Below are 25,934 nucleotides of genomic sequence, written 5' to 3'. Positions count from 1 at the left end.
ATGTTAGAATTATTTGTTGTTTTATCTGTAATTTGCCAAAGACATTTCGAATAAACTCGCCATGAAGCTCTTTGAGATTGAACGGAGGGAAGTATGAACGCGATAATGACATCCAAGTCTTTTGGTTTCTTGAAGGATCATTTTGCTGATGCGCCCAGAGAAGGTGTCCATTCCATATGCGCTGCCCTCGGTACCACCCCACCATTATGATTAGAGCTCGCTGCAGTATTTGCCTTATAGTACTGACGGAGTTATTTGCATATATTGGTAATTATGCCGCATCTATAAGACACGGGACCATGTTATTTTTATTTTGCCACGTACTGAGCATGTCAGGTGCACAAAACAAATAATTCCCCCTCGGGAGAACATCACACAGGTTTTGTCCTACATTCTGAATTCATACACCAATAAACATCGCTTAATATAAAAATTCAGCTTTGTTTATATCAAATAGCTTTAATAAACGAAATAGGACAATAAAAATGAACGGTTCCAGTGTAGTGCAGCATAATGAGGGAAGAATTTAATTAGCGAATGTCCATTCCTCAATATATGGTTTTCCTTTTTTAAGGAGTGGAACTGGACGAACTCCTGTGACAGTGAAAACGTCTCTTTGGGACACGGAGCCCAGAGAAGTGTCAGCAAATCCCATATAAAGTGATTCTGGAACTGAATGGTGCTGTTTTATTGTTTAATTTACAGCCATCTGAAGATTTTAACCGCAAGAAACAAACTGAAAATAAATCACATGAAGATATTATGTGACTGCAATATATCCTTGACAATTCATTTGAAAGATAAATAGACTTGATGTTTTTGTTTCATATTTCCAGCATCTGCGGGATGTTTAACTTTCCCTTACCATAATTAGAAGCATTTTATTAAAAAATGAAAATGGGACAAAACTGTCAACAGCGACATAACCAGTAGAAATTCGAGCCAATGACTTGGATTGTTCGGACCAGTTAGCAACATGTGCGCTTTCATCCTTCCTTTAACAACGCGTTAAAAGGGGGCAGGGGGGACTCAAGGTTGGCGCTGTAATGAAAAACGTCTTTTGACACTGATCTTATTGGGCAGAGCACATTCTACAGCACTCAGATAAATCCCGTCCATTATTCAACAAACGCATTTTACACATCTCCCTTTTAGAATGACTCTTCAGGTTAATAGCAAGAGGGGTAACTACTGCCCGCGGAGCATCCTTGTAAATGCAACGCTGCTTATTTCAATTATATACTAATTCAAAAATAAACTCTGTCTAACCTTATTGTGGATTTCTGGCCCGAGATGTGGGAGTTTTTTGTTTGGGGAGGGGGCTGTTAATGGGGGGGGGGGTAAATATTTGGGACATTTCGGTGGTGCCTGAATCGGTCCCACCAAAGCACCCACGCCAGCCTAACGGGACTTGATGACATCTGGCAAACTTCTGCAAAATAAAGGTTTTAAACGCGATTTGAAAAATAAACACGCGCGCCCGTTGGAGGAGCAATTAGAAACCGTACAATATCAGGTTAATAAACTTCCTGGCGAGTTCATTTGACGTTTCCTTCCGCGTCTATGAGTTCGACTTTAACAAATAATGGGGAGAGGGGGCGGGGGGAGGGGATTTAAAGTTTTCTCCAAACAGATGTTGAGAGAAGTCTCAATTCAATGATATTTGTAGATGAAAAAGACAGACATGTTGCACTGGCACCGAACCGGCCGCCCAAATCTGGGGAAAGGGTCTGGAGGGAAACTAATGATGAAAAAAAAAACGTCTACTCCGTCTCAGTTGCCTTAATTAAATGCATGGAAAGAACCGAGAGGCTCACATCTGGTTTCAATATGGATCTCTTTGATGGCATCAAGTGTTCTTTTCCCATATCAGGCCGCTGCAAGTAATGGGATGTCTATTGCAGCGAGGAGTCCAGACTCCTGCCATTTCCACACATGGGCTCCCTTCACTCCTGTTTCTGAAACCTCACGCAATCTTTGTAATGAGTGAAGGGCATTGAAAAAATAATAATGACTTCATCCCCAGTGCTATCATATATTCAGTCAAATTTTAATAAAAATGACAAAGGTGGACTCCAACTGAACTTTTTAAATTTGTTTTTTTTTTGCAATGCGTTTAAAAAACACGGAGATAGAAATTGCCAACAGGGAAAATAATAAAAGCGCCTTTCCCTGAAAGCTCCGGTGCCCTCCCTCTCTGACCGCTGTTGCGTTCTCTGTACGTCCAGTTATAAAACTGAAACAAAAGCTAGAGAGAAAAAAAACCCTGGCCAGGCTGCTTGCAGACAGACAGGCTCTAGCAATAGCAGTGTATCGCTGGAACCCGCTCGAATACCTAGAGACGCGGAGCCTCGTACAACGTTCAAACACAAAGGGTAGGCTCTTTTTTTCAGATCTTCAAACAGTTCCGAAATGAAAGTTAGGGCCCATCGGATTTGCCTTTTACTCGCCCCTTCACGTTGATTTGGCGCGTCTTGTGGAGGTGAGTACATGGCCCTCGTAATATTTTCTTTTGCCCTCAAGCGAGGAACTATTTATGGCAGTACGCTGAGGGAAAGCGGATTTTTTTGAGGGGGAGGGGAAAAGTGCCCAGCGATTGGTATAAAACATGCAAATTAGTCCTTTAACCGCAATGCAAAACAAGTCTGGCTGACTTGACGGATAGATAAACAAGCTCACTCTTTGATGTATTTTTCTGGCTGTCAGTTTCTCCTTTTTATATATTTTTCAGATGATAATTACGTCTTGTTACGAAATACAAAGGGATCCGAGGGCAGATTACAAGAGAGCAAAGGTTTCATTTGCCCGCTCTAATCAAAGTGGTGGGAGTGCTGTGATGGAGAGGGGTCTGTAGAACGTCAGAGGCACAGAACACAGGGGCTTTGCCACGTAATTACAGGCTTGTATTAGCAGAATCTCGTCTCCCTGGGGTCGCCAATTTTAATTTATTCGGCGCAAAACAATCTCTGGACGGCACTCGTGCTGGCTTTTGAAGTGCCAGAAAGGCCTTTTTTCCCCTGCAAGGAGGAAAAGTACTGCACACTTCAGAGTTTCTCCCGCCCCGAGACGTTCAGCAAAAAAAAAACTTTTCTTGCCTCCTGTGTGTGTCTCCTTTCTAAGCTGGAGTAAGTTGAGAAACCTCACTCGTACATCTGCAAAACATCATTCTTTCTAAACTGATGTCACCTATGTGAGTCAAGGAGAAGGAAGGACAACTTTTCTTCAAGTTCCTCTGAAGTTGGCTATGTGCTGCTGTTGCATGGGCGTCGGAACAGAGATCAACATTAAGGGAAGTTTGCTGATTTTTTTGATTGTTTAAAAACGTTTTGAGTCTCCCGGCGTGCGGTCCAAGTGTGTGGAGGTCGCCTTTCTCGCTACGTGTTGCCTAAACTGGAGACGAAGGGCGCCGAGGCTCGGGAGGTTGCTAGAATCGGAAGATATAATTTTTGTTTCAAATAAAAGATTTTTTTAAACATCTAAGCCATGACCTCGAATTATCCCCATGTAATGGACAGGCAGACGGCCTCTGTGCCCAGTCGCTTGGAGAACACTATCACGGCCAACATGGACAATTTACAGTCCAAAAAGAACTTCACGGTGAGTCACCTGCTGGATCTGGAAGAAGTGGGGGAGATGAACCTCCAGCAGGCCGATGAAAGTGTGAGTGAGGCAGGCAGGAAACTGCTCGAGTCCCCGGCGGTGACCAGCGGCAGTGACACTCCCCAACAAGAAAGTAAGTGTGAACAACCAAAAAAAGAAACACAATAGGCGACACGGGGTTACTAACGGGATTATCACTGTGGCGCAAAGAGGGATCATCGCATTAACACGTATGTGTAAATGTCATGGAGCCGTTTGTTATTACCGAAGTGTGGAGATACCGCTTGGCAGAGTCCCGAGGCGCCTATTAGGAGGCAGCTGGAGATAAGAGTTTTCTTTGGGAGGGGGAACGTAGAACGATCAATTTAAAGATCTGGCAATACAGGATCTCACCTTTAATAGCAGCACTTCCCGCATTCTGCTTCATTTTTACGTTAAAAATACATTCCTATACAATATGGCTTTACGCAAAAGTTCACATCCGAGATGCAGTGGAGAATGTTCACTGGCATCAAGGCCGAGTACCGCTCGCCCTACACGCTGTGAGTCCCAGCTAAATAGCGTTTCATAAGGTACTCAACAAATGCAGGTATGTAGAAAAATGTAAAGGAGGCATAAATGAACGGGAAACACACCAGCCGCCAGGGACGGTAAATGGAATATTTTCAGACAATAATGTCACAGTCCAATGTGAATGCTGGAAAGGTTATAAAGTGGTAGGCTATCACCAGCTGATGGTTCGCATTGCTTCACTGGGAACTGTTACAAGCACATGTACATTTGGATAGCAACATTAGACACAATTGCTTTGAAAATTCGAGGAGCATTCTAAATTCGAAGCTAATTGGGCGAACGCAGGGGTTACATCGTCTCGCCATTCAGCAAGGTATTGCCTCCATTAGGAGGAACACATTGCACTTTGATAGCTCATTCTTTCGGAACATGTGTAGGCATTACAAGTGGACAGATTGAATTTGACAAAAGTGCTTTAAGTGTCCCCACAGACAACAACACTGGTAATGACAGCTAATCTGATTAGTTTGATAAATTGATTTGTCATGCATCAGCGATAAAAGACGACATCTTTGTTTTCAATGAATCATGCCTAGCAAAGCTAAGGAAACATTTACTTCTCATTATCCACGGCAACACGCCGGCCAAAACACAAATCGCGCACAAAATAACTCTGATTTCTATCTCTTATGGAAGTAAAATAATAATCATCTCCAGTAGGACTTGAACTTGCTGCAAGGTTAGTCTATATATTCGTAGAGTCTGAGAGGAGTCAATATAGGAATGTGTGTGTAGACACAATTATTTGAAACATGCTTCTTACATTATATACAGGTTTTGTACACACAAGGGAAAATAATATCAGTTCAGAAGTAATTTAACCTTCAACAGTTTATTTTATTTCAATATTTTATAAAGTTTTAAAAAGTTAAAAGGACTAAAAATACTTTAATTGGGTTCTCTTCCAGTGCTGGCACCAGTTTGTCAATAAAAGATAAGGGGAAAGCGTGTAAAATTCTGCATTTCTTTCATCCTGATGCTGTTAAGATAAAGATTGTTAGAAGTTTTCCGACTGCCCATGGATCAGAGTGAGTTTGATGCTGTGCCTGATTGATGTGAGGTGTTCAGAGCGTGCCTCGCGCTCCCTCTCTCTCTCTCCCTCCCTCCAGAGACCTCTACTAACCATTAGATACGGCTTGGGGAGCGAGTTCAGCTTGAATTCATCGGCCCCCACCCCCTTTCCATCTCTCTGACAGCACAGCAGATGTGGATCGGCGCCGGCAATGTGCCCCTGACCGGAGATCTGCCTTGATCCTCTGGTCTGAGAATCTGCCCCGAGCAACAGAACTAGCCTGACATTCTGAAGAAGGCCCCGGGAAGTGACTGCAAACATTTTATACTTTATAGTTCTTCACTACATTTTAACTACCCAATTATGAAACATTTTGATGGTTAAGGGCATTCTGTATCAGTAATGAGTTCGTTGTGCCAGTTATTAACCCAGGGGGCTATTGCAAGAGAGGAAAGGAGTCTTGCCTTATCAAGTTAAAATTTGTTTTCAGATGGAGGCCCGACCTTCCCAATAAAGTATTCATGGTTAAAGGCTCAGAATTAGCTGCTGGTCTCCAATTTGAAACAATATTTGATCACATTAACCACCACCTTTAAACCAAGGCCTTCAGAAGGTAATGTGAGGAAATTGTCTTGGAATAGTTGATCCTGGATTTCGCCCCCCTTTGTCCCAACCAGCCAGTGTCACTCGACTTGACTTGTCCGCAAAAGCAGTATGAGGATTGACTAGAAATGGAACAACATAATACCTGTACCAATTCTACATGCATCGGAAACATCGATTCTTTTGTATTTTTCTACTGACAAAGGCTTTAATTTGTACAATACGCAATGAACAATTCCAGAGCGTAGGTTGCTTAAAGTTGAGCTATAGTTTAGAAGAATTGACATGGTATTAATTATTCACAATGTCCGAATATGTTTGAGTAACACTCCTATCAACGGCAGCACCGTTATGTAACCTTTTAGCAGCCTAGATTTTTTATGTAGATTAGGAGGCAAACATTCCGATTTGTGATCGCAGAGACAACGTTTGTAATTTGTTTATATCAAGAAAAGATGTTATTTATTAACCTGCCTCACAACCTTTAATTATCGGTTACAGATGTAAATAATTATTTCATATGTTTAACAGAAAGAATCATTTTGATAGAGGTTGGTAGGTCTCCAGCGGATTTATAAGGAGATTGTCATTGCTGGAGGCTCGATCTTTGGTGCTGAGTCAATCCGTGTATCAACTGTTGCTCTGATGTAGCCGCCAAGGAAATCACAAAGCACACATTTAGCATAGGAAGAACTGGAGGCTTCGTACTCAAGATAAAGAACCCATGAACATGTATAATGTAACAGCATTTAAGACAGAGACTAAACAGGGGAGGGGCGGATGCACAGCATGGGTCACAACAGAAATCAACGACCTTAACAAGGCCTAAATGCACAGAGCGTCCAACCGAATAGTTCTTCAGACAGCATCGCCCAATAGTCCATTTTTTCAACGAATGTGTAGCACACGCCCATCAGGCAAGCTAACTATATTCTTAAATCGGCATCCACCTAATCTACTACTAGAAAACGGCATTACCGTTAAACCTCACTCCTTGCTACATGCCAAACATCCGCCATGTATAACACAGACACAGAACAGTACAGAACAGGCCCTTCGGCCCTTGATGTTGTGCCGAGCAATGATCACCCTACTCAAACCCACGTATCCACCCCATACCCGTAACCCAACAACCCCCCCTTAACCTTACATTTTAGGACACTACGGGCAATTTAGCATGGCCAATCCACCTAACCCGCACATCTTTGGACTTATATTTGGACTGTATAGTTGGCAATTTTTAATGCAACATGGAACATGGATAGATTGTGAGATACAGTTAATTTATATATGTAACTCAAATCCATCGTTTACGACATTGTTTATCAATATGCTGTTTTAGGCCACTGGCAAATCATCCAGAACTCTGGAATTGCTCGGTAACTTTGCCACGAACCTTGATTTTTCAGTGGTGGAGGTAGCCATTTCATTGCAGCTTACTTACTGAACGAACAGCCATTTGATGGACAAATAAAATACATTAACTAAATATTTCTCTAATCCCCACGCAAGTTTCCTGTGCTAGGAAGTTCCCTGTCGTGGTTTCAGTTCCAGTTATAGCTCAGGCAACCTGTAAAACTTGCGACAATATTGATGTTCAGTACGGTTTAAGCCTCTCATCAATCAAAGCAAAGACACGGTTTTGGAATTGGGAATTACAGATAAAACAAACGGGGTATTCTCTTAATGAAAAGATGCAGCCCCGGGCATTCAGGAAAGTAATAAGGTTGGAAAAACATGGAGAATGAAAGCTCTATTTTATGACCCAGTTGTGATTTATAAACTAATACTCTTTCAAGGGAGCTCGAAAAGCAACAGGAAAGACTCATCTGATAAACTGAAGCCGTCTCATATCCCAAGAATGCTAAAAACTCTCAAAGATACCGACCATACGCGTGCTTCGTTTAATAAATGATTGCTAGGAAAGACATGACAGTTTAATCTGGATATTTGTCACTCGTCGAATATGTTTGAAAAGCTTTTCAATGTCAAGTCCCAAAGAAAATTGAAATGGGGTGTAGTGGCTGTACATTTAATCTTGCACCCCATTTCGAATTGAGGGCAGTCACCGAATGGGTTTTGTTTAACACAATGGTGGCGATTTACCGAAACAGGCGGACACTTGTCCGGGTAAGTAACATGTAGTCCAGCAAGTCAAACTGCGATGGTGCCCAATGGCAAGTCTTAAGGCCCCTGTACTTCGAATAGGTCTTTTGTCTCTTTTAATTTTCTGAGTGCTAACTGATTAAACGGTGCGTGTAATTCTTTTTTTATGGAGTGTAGGTGATAAAATAAACACAGAGCAGAAGAAGAAGCGGAAGCAGAGGAGGAACAGGACCACCTTCAACAGCAGCCAGCTGCAGGCTCTGGAGAGAGTCTTCGAGAGGACGCATTATCCGGACGCCTTCGTACGTGAGGATCTGGCCAGGAGAGTCAACCTCACCGAGGCCAGAGTCCAGGTACCTTTTTATTCTGTCTAATATTTGTATCAGAGTTGCAAGTACCTGCTACAGTTTATTTGCAACCCACGCCATTTGATATAATCCGATTGCGGCGGGGGGGGGGGGGGGGGGGAGGACAACGAAGGTAAAGAGGTGTTTTCACAGATCATTCACTGGCCACACAGGAAACACTCATTGTCCGTGCCAAAAGCACCCGGTCACCAAATAACCTTGCCCAACTCTTTGTTTTCAATTCAGTAAATTGTGTAAATTGAAGTGATTTTTAAATAAAGAACAAAGGCACTGCCGTTTTGTTTTTAATTTACCGCCAATGTCGTACAAAATAACAAATCACTTCGCTAATATGGAAACATGGAAGCAGTATTATCCTTATAGGATGAACCAACGCTCTATTTTGGGATGTTTATTTCCTCCAACTGCGAACCCAGTCAGGTTAGATGTGAACACACAAAGTTCGCAAACCCCTTTATACATCATGTACACCAGTGTTTTATCATTTTAATTGAAAGAGCGCGTGAATCAGTAACTGTTGGGTGTTCAGGATGGCAAGAATTTCCTTGCCACTGTTATCTCGAACTCTCTACTCCTATCGAGCCGGCACTGTCTTTCCCCCTTCTTGAAATCAAAGCTCAAACAACAGAAGTGTCGGTCGGCATTACGTCGAGCGAGTTCGGAAGCTCTGGAGAATGTTAGCATACAGGGAATGGGATTGAGCATCAGTGCGATTGGAACCAGATCATTCATTGATCTCGCTGATCAAGCCCTGCATTCAACCCCCAAAGTGAACGCAGGGTTTACAGGAAACTTGAAAAAGGAATATATTATTAACTTGAAGGCTAGCCACACACCCCTGCTGTCTGAACCTGGCTGCACAGCATTGGGCCGTGTATTTCATACTGAGGAAACAGTATTTTGTTTCTGTGGGCCCGAGCTCTGATTTCTGAAACCCTACAATTGATGCACATTTTCTGCTTTAATATTTTATTTAAAACTATATCATCAACCGGGACTTATGAGCAAGAAAACTGCCAGCTAACTTAGATATAACATTGTTGCTTCAATAAACACATGTACTGCTTTTTGTAAACCCCATTGTGAATGGAAAATGTGTGACACAAGGCCCGTATAAACAGAACAGGAGTAGGCCATTCAACCTTTCCATCCTACTCCACTAATTAATACGATCATAGCTGATCTAATGCTCACCACATCCACTTTCCTGCCTTCTCTGGGTAACCCTTAATTCCATGTTTCGTATGTGTGCAGTATATGGATAGAGCATACAAAATGTTTGGGTGGTGTACACAGTACGAAAAGATAGCACACACATATTGGCATGCAGACAATGCTAGGTCAGGAGGGTCTGTAACTATTTGCTGAAGGAGAGAACCACAATTAAATATTAGAGTTAATTAATCATTTCATTTCATTAAATATTAGGAAACATTGGAGACAGTTCTCGGGCAATCATAGGTTTAAATGCAAGAAAACTGTAGGTTGAAACTGTTAACTAAAACAATAGATATCTTTAGATTGAGAAGCAAGTCCCCAAGCCACATAGTGAATAAAATTCTGATCAATGAGTCAAAAACAGCAAAGCCACTACAAAAGGAAACATTTTCACTGGTAGAGTGTTGTCCAATTCCACCCTTATGTTCTTCTCAATTACCAGTGCAGATGGATGGTTACATAAGCTGTGTTCAGTGCAGAAGGAGGCCATTCGGTCCTGGGAAAGAGGACCCTACTTAAAGCCCACGCCTCCAACCTACCCAATTTAGGATGACCACCTAACCTGCACATCTTTGGACTGTGGGAGGAAACCCACGCAGACACTGGGAGAAAGTGCAAACTCTGGAATTGAACCCGCATCCCTGGAGCTGTGAGGCAACAATGCTAACCACTGTGCCGTCCATAAATATGTTGCATTGTTTGGAAGGGAAACCGGCCTCAGCAAGAGAACCACTCCACAAGCCCCATATTGTGTCGGCCTTGACACAAAATTGACGCTTTGCTGAAATGCCATATCAGCAGTTTTTAGGCAGGATTGGAAGCCTGGGAGTACTGATGCTTTCATACAAGTGTGAGGAAGGCCAGCCAGATTCCTTCGGTAGATTCGATTACACTGGGGTTAATGATAATCTGAATTAAAATCAGAATTTGCTGGAAGTACTCAGCCGATCAGGCAGTGCCTGGAACAAAGAGTTACCGTTTCAAGTTTGTGACTATTGCTCAGAACATTTCGGAGAATGTTGCCTCGCACCTGGGCCTGCACCTTCCCACTCAGCCGAAAGTAACAACACCCTCCGTCCACCACCCACTGCTCACCACTGTACAAGTCAGATACTTGATACAGTACATGATCCTGGCTCCAGACAGCTCTTGGCAACATGAACGCTTTCGCATGGTAGCCTCTCAATTTCCAGTCAGATATCCCTTCAACTTTCCTTCTATATATTATAATTATTGGCTCCGTTTGAAAAAAAAAAAAATTAAACGTCAGGAAAGCTACAAATAATTAATGGGTCAATATGGTTCGGTTTTAGATAGTGAGAGAGCGATGGATCCTTGCATAGGTCAGCAAAATCCTTCAACTTGGACCAAATACTCAAACATTTCTGTGTTGACCTGCTCGTTTTAAAAACCTGTAATACATAACATTGTTTGTTCATAACATTGAGTTTAGTTTGGCAAACCCAGTAAGATCTTATCAGCGACTCGACTCTAAAGTAATCCCAAAGTACTACAGCATTCCAATGCCGTGCCCAGGCGCGAAGTTGACAAGGTACTGATTGAATTGAATAGTTATAGGCATCTGAAAATGATGAAAAATTTTAAATAAACTATACTTCATATATACAACTAAATCCACATGTGAGAACATAAATTAGTTGCGATCTAATTGAGAATAAATCTATTTATCAGGCCCAGCATGCCTTACCAGTTTTTAATGTGTCAGAATGGCTTCAACAGTGTCAAAGAAAATGAATTTCGTCGGCCATTTCGAGGTTGTTTTTAGATTGTGTTTGTACAATATTACAGAACTCTTGCACATGAACGTCTCAGGAAAAATATTCCGCTGAAAAAGTTTAACGCGTGTTTAAATGTAAATTAATCCATTCGAAGAACGTAATGCAATGGAACAGGTACCCTGAGAAATTATTCTATTCAAAAAAGTGGATTGTCCGTAATTTAATAAGATAATCAGTAAAATCAGTAGGTTATTTCATTTCTATTGAATCTAAGAGTTCAATTCGTGGGCTCTTTATATGGCCTAAGGATCGGGCCAGCTTGGGAGTTTGGGAATAGTGAGATAGCAATTCCTTTCTTCTGGGAGAGTGAATCCACTCCTACAAATCAGACAATTCAAAAGGCACAACTTTGTGTTGTGCTAATAAATGAATATTTTGCATCCCATAATGGAACCCCTTTGGAGATTGTGTCAATTGTGTAATTTCTCCTGATGAACTGAATATTACTCCAGCACAGACGTTTCGTTTGAACTCGATACATATCCCAGCATAAAGCAAAACGAGTGAGAGGCCTTGTGGGCGTTGTTAGAAGTGAACCAACGTTATCAGCCAGAAGTTACAAAAGATAGACGGAAGGTTAAATGTTCTGCATTTATTGTTTTATTCTCACTTCTCTCTCAGGTTTGGTTCCAAAACAGAAGAGCAAAATTCAGACGGAATGAGAGAGCCCTGCTGGCCAGTAAAAATGCCTCTATCCTCAAATCATACAGCGGGGAGGCGGTGGAGCAGCCCATGGCCCCGCGTCCAGCGCCCAGAGCCCAGGATTACCTGTCCTGGGGAACGACATCTCCATATGGGTAATCTCTTATTGGTAATATAGTTGTCATCTCTAACCGCAATGCCTGCAAATTGTCCAAAATATAGGCGCAACAAATTCCTCCTGAGCAGTCTCCAAGCTCAAAATTAACTGTCCCAGCATGATTCCATAGGTAATATCATCCACACTCTCATACATATAAATGATTATACATTATGCCGTGCAAATCTCCTTCAACTCACACAACCAGAATTAACTTGCAATGTGACCATAAAATCACATCTCCTGACATATCCCCTTTGATTAATCATTGATATGAATGTCATTTGAAAATGTGTTTAATGCAATCATTTATGAAGAAAGGAGATAGATACAGAATAATAAATACCGGTGAGGATTATATAATTAAATAATCACTTTTACTGACATTATAAGGGTAACTGCATTTCAAATTAGTTAATTGCCGATGGGCGGTCTCGAGAAAGTGAATGATGTGTAAATGCAAATGATCGCTTTATAGTGGAAAAGTAGGGACATCATTACCTGGAGGAAATGTAATTGAGATCCTGTTGATATACGGAGAGCAAAGCATAATTGGTTTACTCCCTTTATTGGAATCCCAAAGTAAGGTAATAACCTAGTACTCACAGGCTGGTAGTTGTTGCCTGCAAAATGTGTTGGTTGTCAAAATGGTGGCTATGTTTCAATAACGTTCATTTATTTGGCATTGCCATCTAGGTTGAGAGCAGTTCTGTGCATTTAGGTTTTTCACCTGTTGACACTGTAGAGGGAATCTAGCAGAAAACTCGAGGGAGTGAAATCCACAGCAGCCCCAAATAGGCTCAAACCCGAAACAATCACTTCCCCTATAACTCAGTGCCCTCGCCCCACTTGCAGCCTCAACAATGAAATATTTAAACAAATCTAAAATGATGAAGACCTGCACACACCTATTAGTAGCAAGACATCAGTGGCAAAATTACAGTTTATAATGGGAATAAAGTAAAGTACTTTCACGGATACAGAGTTCTGGAAACCCAAGGAAGTTGGGATTAGAGGAATTGCACTGTTCATTATGACAACCAGGAGCTGAGTCATATACGGATTGAGTTTCCACATGGGCATGATGCGAACTAGGCATCCACAGACAGTATTCCAATCCAAAACCATTATTCAACAGATTGAAAGGCCTGTATGGATGACATAATAGTTTACTGATGTCACAGGAATCTTAAATTCAAAATACAGCCATAAAATAACTCCAATGTTGGGCAGCACGGTGGCGCAGTGGGTTAGCCCTGTTGCCTCCCGGCTCTGGGTCACTGTCCGTGTGGAGTTTGCACATTCTCCCTGTGTTTGTGTGGGTTTGACCCCCACAACCCAAAGATGTTATAGGATACAGAGGGACATAGTTAAGCTGCAGAGCTGGGCTGAGAGGTGGCAGATGGAGTTTAATGCGGAAAAGTGTGAGGTGGTTCACTTTGGAAGGAGTAACAGGAATGCAGAGTACTGGGCTAATGGCAAGATTCTTGGTAGTGTAGATGAACAGAGAGATCTCGGCATCCAGGTACATAAATCCCTGAAAGTTGCCACCCAGGTTAATAGGGCTGTTAAGAAGGCATATGGTGTGCTAGCCTTTATCAGTAGGGGAATTGAGTTTTGGAGCCAAAAGGTCATGCTGCAGCTGTACATAACTCTGGTGCGGCCGCTCCTGGAGTACTGCGTGCAGTTCTGGTCACCACATTATAGGAAGGATGTGGAAGCTTTGGAAAGGGTTCAGAGGAGATTTACTAGGATGTTGCCTGGTATGGAGGGAAGGTCTTACGAGGAAAGGCTCAGGAACTTGAAGTTGTTTTCGTTAGAGAGGAGAAGGCTGAGAGGTGACTTAATAGAGACATATAAGATAGTCAGAGGGTTAGATCGGGTGGACAGTGAGAGTCATTTTCCTCGGATGGTGATGACCAACACGAGGGGACATAGCTTTAAATTGAGGGGTAGTAGATATAGGACAGATGTCAGAGGCAGTTTCTTTACTCAGAGAGTAGTAGGGGTGTGGAACGCCCTGCCTGCAACAGTAGTAGTCTCGCCAACTTAAAGGGCATTTAAGTGGTCGCTGGATAGACATATGGATGAAAATGGAATAGTGTAGGTCAGATAGGCTTCAGATGGTTTCACAGGTCGGCGCAACATCGAGGGCCGAAGGGCCCGTACTGTGCTGTAATGTTCTATGTTCTATGTGCAGGGTAGGTGGATTGGCCACACCAAATTGCCCCTTAATTGGAAAAAATGAATTGGGTACTCTAAATTTATTTAAAAAAAATAACTCCAATGTTTATTAATAAAATACTTTTACTGTATTTTCTGCTGAAATTGTGTGCTCTGTGCATAATATGTATTGTTTACAATGGCCTAGCTGGAAATAAGTGGAATATTGAAAGTATTCTATTGGGGACACTAAATATTAATCCGGGAAATATATTTTGAATTTATACTCAAAGTCGGCTCCAATATGAGGATTTGGATATTGTGAGTTTTAACTGATGCTAATACCAATAGTCTTCGTATAAGAATAAAAGTTTGGGCCTAAATGCTCCCCGCAAAGTCATATTTAATTCTACAAAATCCCCCCCAAAAGACCACCCTTAACACTTTTTGTGTGTCAGCTGTCCCTCAGTTGGTAGACTCCTCTTTGAGTCACAATAATAAGGTTCTATGTTGAACATCCACTTCAGGATTTGAACATAAAAGCCAAGGCTGATACTCCAGTAATATACTGAGGGAAGTCTGCACTGTTGGAGATGCCATCTTTCAGTTAGAAGCCCCATCTATCCACTCAGGTGCATGAAAAAGATCCCATGACACTATTTTGAAGTAGATCAGGGAAGTTATCCTCAGTGTTCTGACCAATATTTGTCCCTCAGTCAAGATCACAAAACCAGATTACCTGTCATCATCTCAAAGTTGTGTATGGGAGTTTGCTGTGTTTCCTACATTGCAACATTAAGTATTTTGGGCTGTCTGGTGGTTGTGGAAAGTGCTATATAATTGCAAGTTTTTAAAAATGTGGAACAATGTTATCTGAGCCATTAAAACTCATTCCAATTGAATGGAATTCCACACCTCAGAAGTTTCCGCATGCTCCTCCATTGCTTCCAATCACTTACACACCACTTATACAGCGTTAAATAATTGTAAATACACTGGGGCAGTTGTGTAGCTGAATTACATTTCTACCTTTATTATTTATAGAGTCTAAGAGACTGAGTTTAAAACATTCATTATTGGCTATTAATTACACATCCCAATTTCCAGAGGTCTTTTCAGTTGTAATTAGATTCTGTAATTAGGTGGTTAACTTTTTGATGGTTCATCTCAAGTTAGCCAGGGACCAGCTGCTACTTGTTAAAAGAGTTTGCCCTTTGTTAATTAGTGGATTCAGTAAAGAGATCCTTCCCGACTGCATTCCTCATAGCAGTCACAGTTGCATGGAAAATGCTGGATATAAATGGGAGGCAATGAAGATATTGTTGTGGAGTGGCAATTTAGAACTGAAACATATTCAATGGCTGACATGGATCTATTCTTTTCAGTAACTTGCTTTATTCAAAGTGAATATACTTTGATTGAATGTAAAACTTTATGACTTTTACCTGCTGTCAGTATTCAAAATTCCAAGGTTAATGACAATTTATGATAGGTATTGTTTTTTTTCAATGAAGTGTTATTTAATTCTAAAATTTATACATTGAAATGCAATCTCTCATTTTCCTATTCTTCGATATGATTTATATACTTTGAAACAGTTAAGGAGGAGCAGCATGTGCACAGTCATTTTCCTTAGAGATATCTAATAGGACATCACAAAATTATGGTATAATGATTTTGTTGGTATAGAGAGTTTGTTACATCTACAATATTTCTATCAATTATTTTAATGAAATTGAATACCATGTTGTCACTAGTGAGCTCTATACAAAGCATCTGCTTCAGTTGCCCCGACCAACACAAGAGAAAAGTAAGCAGATTGAATTGAATTTGATTTATTGTCACGTGTACCGAGGTACAGTAAAATGTATTGTTCTGTATACAGTCCAGACAGATCGTTCCATACATGAAAAAACATAGGACATGCATAAATACATAATGCAAATACATAGGCACAGGCTTCGGGTGAGCATACAGAATGGAGTACTACTCAGTAAAGAAAATGTCTGAGAGATCAGTTCAGTCCATAAGAGGGTCATTCAGGAATCTGGTTACAGCAGGAAAAAGCTGTTTTTGAACTTGTTGGTGCATGTTCTCAGACTTTTTCATCTCCTGCCCGATGGAAGAAGTTGGGAGAGAGAATAACCTGGGTGGGAGGGGTTTTAAATTATGCTGCCCGCTTTCCCAAGGCAGCGGGAGGCGTAGACAGAGTCAATGGATGGGAGGCGGGTTCGCATGATGGACTCTCTGTAGTTTCTTACGGTCTTGGGCCGAACAGTTGCCATACCAGGTTCTGATGCAGCCAAATACGATGCTTTCTAAGGTGCATCTGTAAAAATTGTTAAGTGTCAATGTGGACATGCCAAATTTCCTTAGTTTCCTGAGGAAGTATAGGTGCTGTTGTGCTTTCTTGGTCATAGCGTCAACATGGGTGGACCAGGACAGATTGTTGATGATGTGCACACCTAGGAATTTGAAGCTGTCACCATCTCCACCACGGCACCATTGATGCTTTGCTTTCTGAAGTCAATGACCACCTCTTTAGTTTTGCTGACCTTGAGGGGGATATTGTTGTTGTTACACTATACCATAATCTCATGATGTCCTATTAGATAACTCTAAGGAAAATGTCTACATCCATCCTGCCCCTCTTTAACTGTTTTAAAGTATATAAATCATACCAAAGAACAGGAAAGTGAGAGATCTCCCTTACAGCATTTATATTTGACACAATTTAGCACTAGGATTTGAAAGGGACGTTCACTATGACATATATATTACACTTGGGGTATAGTGCAATATAGTAAATACAGTACAGCTACCATTTTTAATATTACACTGATGTGCATAAAATCAGACAGCTTAGTGCACAAGCAACTGAATGTGCATGGAAAATATAATTTAGCTTGGACCCAGGTTGCCTATTGTACACTTTATGAAATTTTTCGAAGCCAACAAAATAATGCACCATATCAATTACTCATGAAAAACAATGTTTGATTATTATTTAGTAAAGTAAAATGCACAGAGAAAACATAATTTTGCTATTTGCACACTTAAATATTTGTTCCCACTTTACAACAAGTGAATTAGAACAGAAATCATCACTGACTGAAAACCACATTATTAGCATTAATCCAGGCAGTACTTCAGTATATGGTGACCAACAGTAGATAGATATTGCATTACTTACTGTCTAGCCAAGCTGTAAAGCAGAACATTGACTGATGTAAATACACTGCATTAGCCATGAATCTAAGAATACAATTTACTTAATAATTGCATTTAAATTGATTGTCTCTTGAAACAAAAAAAATCTGCCACTTTTTATGAAAACCACTTAGTCATCAAAACTCATCTGTAAATATTATTAAGAGTTAGGAGGACAATAATATGAACAACATTGTCCAAAAGAAATCCCTACTTAATAATTATGTTATTTACTTTTTCCCAATTTTCCTTCTATTTGATTGTCCAGTGGCATTTACAGTATCAGTTTGAGTTCAAGTAGTCAATATTTTCTACACCTCTGACACTTTGAGACCATTAACTGGATGATGGAGAAGCATGGCTTGAGGGTAAAGTCTCCCTTCCTTTGGCTAATAATTGGTCATTCCAATAGAGTGGCGCTAATCAATAACTTAGCCCTTGGGGGATTTGAAGACAAAACAGCTTCCCACCATTCCGCGATATAGAACAGACAATTAATGTTAAAGTTATTTCCACAAGGACTTCACAGGTTCCAGGGTCAGCTCTTAAGAGTACAGGATTAACCCCATGAAATGTTAACTCCACAGTACTAGTAGAACGACAACTTACATTTATGTAACACATTTAATGTATAAACATGTATCAAGACACTTCAAAGAGGTGTAATCTGACAAAACAAGCTTTAGATAATCATTTATCAGTCTTTTATATGCAAACTGTTTACATTCTAGTCCATTAATACTTAATATATAAGCTTCCAGGTCAAACAAGGTCCCAAATCTCTAATCCTGAACACATGTTGTCTAGCCTGTGCAAATGGATCTCATTGTGCATAATCATTGTTAATACTTCATATTTTGAAATAACCAGCACAGATCTCTTAATATATACTTACATAATTTCTATAGTCCACGTATGTGTATCCTATCTGATAGAAGTGCTCACCTAATAGATGAACACCAAGAAATTAACATGTGGAAATTCTTACCTTCCTCAGTTTTTTCTTCCTATAATCAACATGCTTTCAAGCTCGAATTACCTAATTAGTACTTCTGGATTTATTCCATTTTCTCTTCTGCTCATTTCATCTTTGGTGGTGTCTTGCAATGTTAGCTTTTGAGCACTTTCTTTGTGCTTTAACATTATTATTAACACAAATTCCTAATAATCTATCTTCTAATTAGTGGGAAGGGGTCATAGTTCCCCAATTTCCAGATATTAGTAGGTAGTATTGTCTGTAAAACATTAATCTATATGCCCTGCCGATTATTTTCGATGTAAAAGTTGCTCGCTAATCAACCCATTACTTGAAAACCATCTCAGTGGGAAGCAGATTGTTTCTACCAGTGGGACTCATCTTACAGATCACATTTCTGGCAAAATTCTGATCATTGATAATTTTACCATCATGGTCAGTGAGTATGAAGTGGGATGGAGAGAAGAAATTTCACACCCATCATGATTTAATCAAAGATTTGCTTTTATGATGCATTTAGTGAAGTCCACTAACTCCTGATGCAGTTGGTGATGGCTCCAGAGTAAATCTATCGGTGAATCTAGAGGATTTTCCCCGTGACTCACTTTAGCCAATCCAAGAAGTTTACTGCTCTTTGTGTGAGACATGCATGTCAGTAGCATTCCGCTAAGTGCAACAGAAAAGCAAGTTAATTTGTTTTAACATTACTGTATCCCACACACAGAATATCTGTCCTGCCAGACAATTTTCCCCATGCATTTTTTGAAGTTTATTTTATTTCTTTTATGATTTCTTTCCTCATATGGGCCCCATGAACCATGATCTCTGACAACCAGAAAGCTATTCCCAAGCCGCAAATCATCAGCCAACAGCTTCAGGTGTTTGAGACAGTGGACTACCATTTCTTCTCTCTTTTTTTAAACAAAATAACTGGTTTCTATTTACCCACTTCCATGTAGTGTGTTTAAATATTGCCTGTTACTGTGAGAAAAATCGTGAGCATAAATAGTTACTCCTAAGCTCTGACAAGTCATCTTATCTCAATTATTACATTTTATTTTATCCCTGGTTTGTTTTCCCTCTTTTTTTCCATTTATTTTCCCCGCTCCTTTCCCAAGACAATTTCGCCAACTTGAACCAACCCCTCCCCCAGTATTTCACCCAAATGACTGTTATTTATGTGTGAACCCAGGCAGTGAATGCTGGCCATAAAAATTGACTGCAGAAGGCATCACAGCCAAGCTAGATCTTGTCCTCACTTGACACTCAAACATGTAAAATACGTAGCAGGAATCAATTAATAACAACCATTACAGCAGCTAACATATATAGCGATAGTGATTAGTGTGTGGAACACTAGCAATTTTTCCTGTCACAAAGCGAGTTACTGAGGCCATTTGTAGCATTGCAACTGATGTCCCACTATCAGTTGATTAAAGCCACCTGAAGAATGCTGAAACCGTAAATGTTCTTGCGTAAATGATCCCTTAGTGCAGAATATGGTTGAATCATGTACATCACACTTACCTACAGCCCTGTCTCAGTGCATTTATTAATATGTGTATATGTAATATATACGCACAGACTGTATTATCATGTGGAATAACCCGAAAAGCAATAACCTATTCCTATTGCCTATTACTATTGCCATTTTCACTGCTATTGCTATGAGGAACAGCCTTGAGCATATCTTTTATTTGTCCCAGGACATCCTAATTTTATAACAATAAGTGCCTTGTCCCACAAGTAGAAACTTATCAGTAATTCCCACATACAGGCTTCAAATTTCTTCTCCTGTTTTCTAGCCAGAGGGAAAAATAATGCATTGGAGGCAGGGTTTCACAGCATCCATATTATAGTGAAAATTATCTGATGAAACTATGGACTCTATAAGCCTCCTTAATATGTCGGCTAACATACGTACACACATACACGCACACATGGTTTTAATGCTGACTATATGCAACACAATCTGAAATGTATTTATTCACTTGAAATTGAAGTTATTCATTTGGAATGATTGCTATGTCAATAATCTGATGTCAATAGAACCTTATCAATAACCAGTACATCAAGGGTAATTTCCACATTTTCTGTGCACAACCTTTCTAAACAGACTCTATACACTTGAGGATCAACCATACCCTACTGCTAGTCTCTTTGGCCGTACATCCTATTGGACTCCATAAGTCCCATCCACAATTCCTCTGTACATAATGGGTATGTATCAATCACATTAATATACAATGTACCCATATGCCTAGATATAAAGAGCACTGAACAGTAACACTCAGGCAATGTACATCACTTACTTTATAACAGCTGTGGTTCAGATTTGTCAGAGAGCATGTGACATCAGGGATTGACCCATTTGCTATGTATTTGTTTGTCCTTGAGTTTCCTTTTTTTCTCCCCCTCTCTTCCTCACTCTCTCACACACATATTTGATTACACACAAAATAAACCTTTATTTTTTTCCTCTCTATGAGGGTATGTTTCTTACTTCTCATAGTTTCCTAAGAAAATAAAGCAAAAGTATTTATTCAACTAAAAGGAAGTAACTACTGAGAACAGATATTTACCAGAAGGAAAGATACCGAGAAAGTATAATTGCCAGCTATGCGATTTTTATCATACATCGTTGTTAAATATAGAAGGCAGGATTCTCCGGTTTCGGGTGCGGCGCAACCCCGCCGGCAGTGGGATTCTCCCTCCTGGCAGTCGGCCAATGGGGTTTCCCATTGTGGGCACCCCCACACTGTCAGGAAATCCACGAGTGTGAGTGCGCTGCCGGCGAAGCGGAGGGTTCCACGGACGGAGAATCCAGCCCAGGAGATTCTATTTACCAAAGCCCTAATAGACTTTCACGGGAAAAATAAATGAATATTATCAATTTAATTGTTTTGTTAGGCCTAGTTTCCATAATGAGTTTAAACCTACATTCAAATTCTGTTTATTCAGGATTATTTTAACCATCTAATAACAAATTACATTTTTATAGCACCTTTAACACAATAAACCCAAGGTGCTTAGCAGGAGCATATTAAAACAAAATATGACACTGAGCCACATAAGGAGATACTATTCCAGATGACAAAAAGCTTGGTCAAGGAGGTAGGTTTAAGTAGTATCTCAATGGAGGAAAGCAAGGCAAAGAGATGGAGAGGTGTAGAGAGGGTATTCTAGATCTTAGGGCCTAGGCAACTGATGATTAAAGCTGGTGATGCTCAAGAAGCCAGAATTAGATAAGCACAAATATCTTGGAGGGTTGTGGGGCAGGAGGAGATGATAGAAATTGGGAGGGCTGATGCCATGGATGGACTTGAAAATAACAATATGAACTTTAAAATCCAGATGTTGCTTGGCTGAGAGTCAATGCAGCTAAACGAGCACAGGGATGTTAGACAAACAGGGATGTTAGACAAACAGGGCTTAATGTGGGTTAAGAAATGGTTGGCAAAGTTTTGGACGACCTCAGGTTTTTGGAGGGTACAATGTGTAAGGCCGGCCATGAGTGCAGTAGAATAATCAATTCTAGAGATAACAAAGGAATGATCGAGAGTTTCAGCAGCAAATAAACTGAGACAGGGGTGAAATTGGGAGTAGTTATCGAGGTGGAAATAGGCTATCTAGTGACAAAGTGAATTTGTGGTTGGAAGCTCATCAAGGGGTCAAATATCACACCAACTATTAAGATCTTATTAATAATCAAATTCCTATATCTGCACCATTTAGAACAGTATTAGTCATCCTGACAGCTTGTCAATCAACATTTTAGCGATTTGGTTTATGGATTGCATTGAAGGTCATGGGAGCATGTGGATTCAACTTTAAAGTAACATTTCAAGTGAAAAATAGGGAAAGATAAGAATGCTGCATTTAGGAAAGCAATAAGATTCTATTATTTAGAAGTAATGATTAATAAGTGCAATAATGTACTGTGGTGAGACTTTGAAACTGCTTTTGAGTTATATCAGGCCTCTAAGTTCCATTGATTGGTTATGTTGCCTTCTTTAAGTTTAGTTCTACTCCAATTTCAGCACTGATGCAAGAACTTTTCCACATTTCTTCAACACAAAGTATAGTACAATTGACTTAGAATTTGTTGATAATTTAATCTTTAGTGGGCAAGTGACATCTCCTTATCGGTACAAACAATGGGTAACAGAATGAGGTTTCCCCTCAAACAAGCAATTGTTTTTGTTTTGGGTTACGCACCATTCACCCGGAGTTATTTTTGCATTGTATTGAATTTAACTTCAGGAAGGTCTGCCTGCGGGCAACAGGTAGCCATTTTTAAAACAGTAAAAATAACATTTAAAATGATCCACTATAATTTTAATGCTAATTACAAGCTAACAGGTCAGTCAGCTTTTCACTAAACATTTTTATTCACAACCAAATGATGGTGAAGGTTACACTGTTCCACAGTGTGATTTGTGCACATGTGCACAAGGCTCAGCCTCATCTGTGTACAGGAAGGGTGAATCCATATTAATCAGTAATACCAGCTAACATCACTCTAAAGCAAATGCTTGTGTCATAAGTAGTTATGGAACAGTGCTCACAATGTCTTATTAAATAGAATGCATTAAAAGAAGAAAGTGTTCAAAAATATATTTGGAGAGTTGGAGCACTGCAAATTTATTTTCCATTCTGCCGCAGCGCAGAACTTTGTGACAACTGTTGGCATTATAAAAATAATAAATACAACAATCAAAAATAAAAGTAAAATACTGGAGATCTGAAATAAAAACAGAAAGTTTGGGAAAAACTCGGCAGCACTGGCAGCAGCTTGGAGAGAAACAGACTTAACATTTTCAGTCCAATATGGCACTTCTTCGAATCTGCTCTGAAAAAGGATCATATTTATTTCAGAAAATAATCTGAAAGTTGATGTGGTGAACCGAATAATTTCATGGTTTCAAGATTTGTTCTTTTCATGAATATTTGCTTGATTAGGGCACTTTTACATTTGTTTGGCAAATAATCATCCTTTCATATTTATAGTGTCTTATGGGTCATTAACATCTTGAACCCCCTTTGCAGAGACAGTTCTTATGTAGATAGAGATAGATAACAAAATAGTGTATTAAAGTGCCAGAAATTCCAAGGGATCTTCATAATGTTTTAAATTAGTGAAAGGTCTACATGCCACACAGGGATATGTGACCCTAAGACACGTGCAGGAGTGTGTGGTGAAATTTATCTGTTAGCATAAGCTAAATTTTGGGCAGTAAAATAAAGAAAGCTTGAAACAATCAGATCACCCCTGTATAAAAGTAACAGTTCTCGAATGCCTCTCTGATGTTCAAAGCCTTTCTGGTTTCTGCTATTTTCTTCATAACATTCTGAACTCAGAAGGAGTGCTTTTTAAAATTATATGGTGAAATGCTTCACATGCAAATTCTTGCAAGTTAAGAGCAGGACGTATACTCGAGTCAATAAGTGGACATGTTCCTGGTTAAATAGGTGAAGATTTGTGAAAGCCTCCAGAAATTCCCATAACTAATGGCAATTTTGTTATTGATCAGAGAGGCACCTGATGCTCAAAAAATTCTCCCAAATGGAGATTTCATTCCTGTAATTTCCTGGAGCGATGGTGTTTCAGATTTTAATATCTTAAGGGGCTCAGTAAATTGGATATGATGGCAGGGTGTTATCTCAGCCATAGGTATCCTGTTATTCATTAAAAGTACGAAACCATTCAATGCATGGAACACTAATGCTGGATCATGTTTGCATCCCTTTGGTCCACATTTTTTTGCAGCTTCAGGAGTTCCGCAACCTCTCTCACGCTATGTTGCGGATATGCTGTAAACTTCACTGGAGCTCCTCTTGCATCCGATTGTGATTCAATTCAGCGCCAGAACTTGTTAATGGGTTACTAGCTGCAGTTGTATTCCCAGCTTCCACCCACTTTTCACTCTCCAGACCTGTGTACCAGCAGCAGAGGCAAATTCAAAACAGTGCAAATGCCCTTAGAGACGGTCCTAAAGAATTCACATCCCAAAAATCACTTGTTTCAAAGGGTTAGTTAATTATTGGTGTTGCTTAAAGGGGACATTGCATTACCATACAACATTGAGGCCTGTTTTCTGTGTGAAATGTTTCAAACTAACAAACTATCAGGAACAGTGGAGAGTATTAAATTGTGTTCAATTACAAATGGGTGATTTATTTTACAAGATAGCTATGGCATTTGTTTTGTCACAAAACGCTTGCCACATGAACATAACACGTTTTCAATTTTCCTTCCCCAGGTATAAAACTTTCCTAAGACAGGCGCTTGATGTTACTACACACAACTCCTAATTTCCCTCTATATAATATGAAAAACCTGTTGAGTTTGTTGCATATATAAATTCTATAAATTAAAATCATATCAAAGAAAATATGAATGTGTGTTGGTTAATAGTCTGTGTGTTTGTTCCGCAGTGCCATGGCCACATACTCCTCCTCTTGTGCTACCACTAACCCCACTCAAGGAATGAATATGGCCAACAGTATTGCAAACCTTCGCCTCAAAGCCAAAGAATACAGCTTACAAAGAAATCAGGTGCCCACCGTAAACTGAGCACCCTTCATGGACTACAGCAACCACGGGTCCGTCCATTCCCTGCAACCAGACCGCATCAGCAAAAGGTCTCAAGGAAGGGACAAGAACACAAACTACAAACAGCAACCAAATCCCAATACAACAGGCAAATAAAAACATGGACACGCACAAATACTTGACCTGTATAGAGCCAGAATTGCTGATGCGTTTCATCCCTGTGGATTTTTAAATAAAGATAAGAGTAAGTATATATTCCAGTTTTGTCAAAACCTTTTCCATCCTGGATTTAAGATACTGGGACACAATTTTCAAACTTTGGCTAGACCAATTGCAAGATTGTTTTGTTGTGCGTATGTTTTAAAGAGGCTTTTATTGGGTCTCCAACTGAGTGTTGTATTAAAGTTATATTGTATTGTTTCTCTACAGATTTTACATTTTGTATCCCATGAAAAGGTTATTGTTAGCAATGCATTTTTTTCTATAGAGGCAAGCTTGATAAGGCAATTTTTTGTTGACCAAACAATTTTTTTGAAATAAGGCAAATCTGATTTTCTATTCTGTCTACGTCTGTAACAGCCTTTACCTATTCTTAAAGGAGAAATGATTCTTTTGTGTACAATAAAGTAACAAGCACTCAAAGACGTGGGTTTATATCTGACTAGAAATGCATCAATAAATTATTACGAAAATATAGTCAGTGCCAAATGGGTCTTTTTCAAAATTAACTTGTGCAAAATTAACTTGTACATTTCTGTTACAAGAATACTGTATTATGTACTGGAGCCAGATAGGAAAGAGACAGTTGGCATTATATGTGTGTGTTGCTCAGTTAAGAAGGACTGTATATATACACAATTGATATTCTGGCCTCAATTTGCTTGCTGGCTGTGTTTGTAGTTTGAAGGCTGAGTTTCTAAATTTCAGCTGGGAAAATCATCAAGATTACCG

General features: G+C 39.9%; 1 protein-coding gene across 5 annotated transcripts; it reads left to right on the top strand.

The window, feature by feature from the left end:
* The first annotated feature begins 1,918 nt into the window (after positions 1-1,918).
* LOC119964701 (paired mesoderm homeobox protein 1-like) lies at positions 1,919-25,679 on the top strand. 5 transcript variants are annotated; one of them, XM_038794565.1, is made up of 6 exons: positions 1,919-2,482; positions 2,732-3,733; positions 8,072-8,247; positions 11,901-12,076; positions 20,544-20,647; positions 24,866-25,679. In XM_038794565.1, the coding sequence occupies exons 2-5, from the start codon at positions 3,484-3,486 to the stop codon at positions 20,614-20,616; spliced, it is 675 nt and encodes a 224-aa protein (XP_038650493.1). In that variant the 5' UTR covers positions 1,919-2,482; positions 2,732-3,483; the 3' UTR covers positions 20,617-20,647; positions 24,866-25,679. The 5 variants fall into 5 exon arrangements, with proteins under 5 accessions (XP_038650493.1, XP_038650494.1, XP_038650492.1 ...); XM_038794566.1 differs by lacking the exon at positions 20,544-20,647 and having other exon boundaries at positions 1,920-2,482; positions 11,901-12,090; XM_038794564.1 differs by lacking the exon at positions 20,544-20,647 and having other exon boundaries at positions 1,924-2,375.
* Positions 25,680-25,934: the final 255 nt, after the last annotated feature.

This window comes from Scyliorhinus canicula, chromosome 4, assembly GCF_902713615.1.
Source record: "Scyliorhinus canicula chromosome 4, sScyCan1.1, whole genome shotgun sequence".
NCBI classification, from domain to species: domain Eukaryota; kingdom Metazoa; phylum Chordata; class Chondrichthyes; order Carcharhiniformes; family Scyliorhinidae; genus Scyliorhinus; species Scyliorhinus canicula.
Note: the sequence above shows the minus strand (reverse complement) of the source record. Positions and strands in the feature narration are given on the sequence as shown.

Excerpts from the sequence above, each read along its gene's own strand:
- LOC119964701 (XM_038794564.1), top strand. The coding sequence starts at position 3,484 with ATGACCTCGAATTATCCCCATGTAATGGACAGGCAGACGGCCTCTGTG. Across the intron at positions 8,248-11,900 it reads TCACCGAGGCCAGAGTCCAG|GTTTGGTTCCAAAACAGAAG; the intron begins GTACCTTTTTAT and ends CTTCTCTCTCAG. Across the intron at positions 12,077-24,865 it reads GGAACGACATCTCCATATGG|TGCCATGGCCACATACTCCT; the intron begins GTAATCTCTTAT and ends TTTGTTCCGCAG.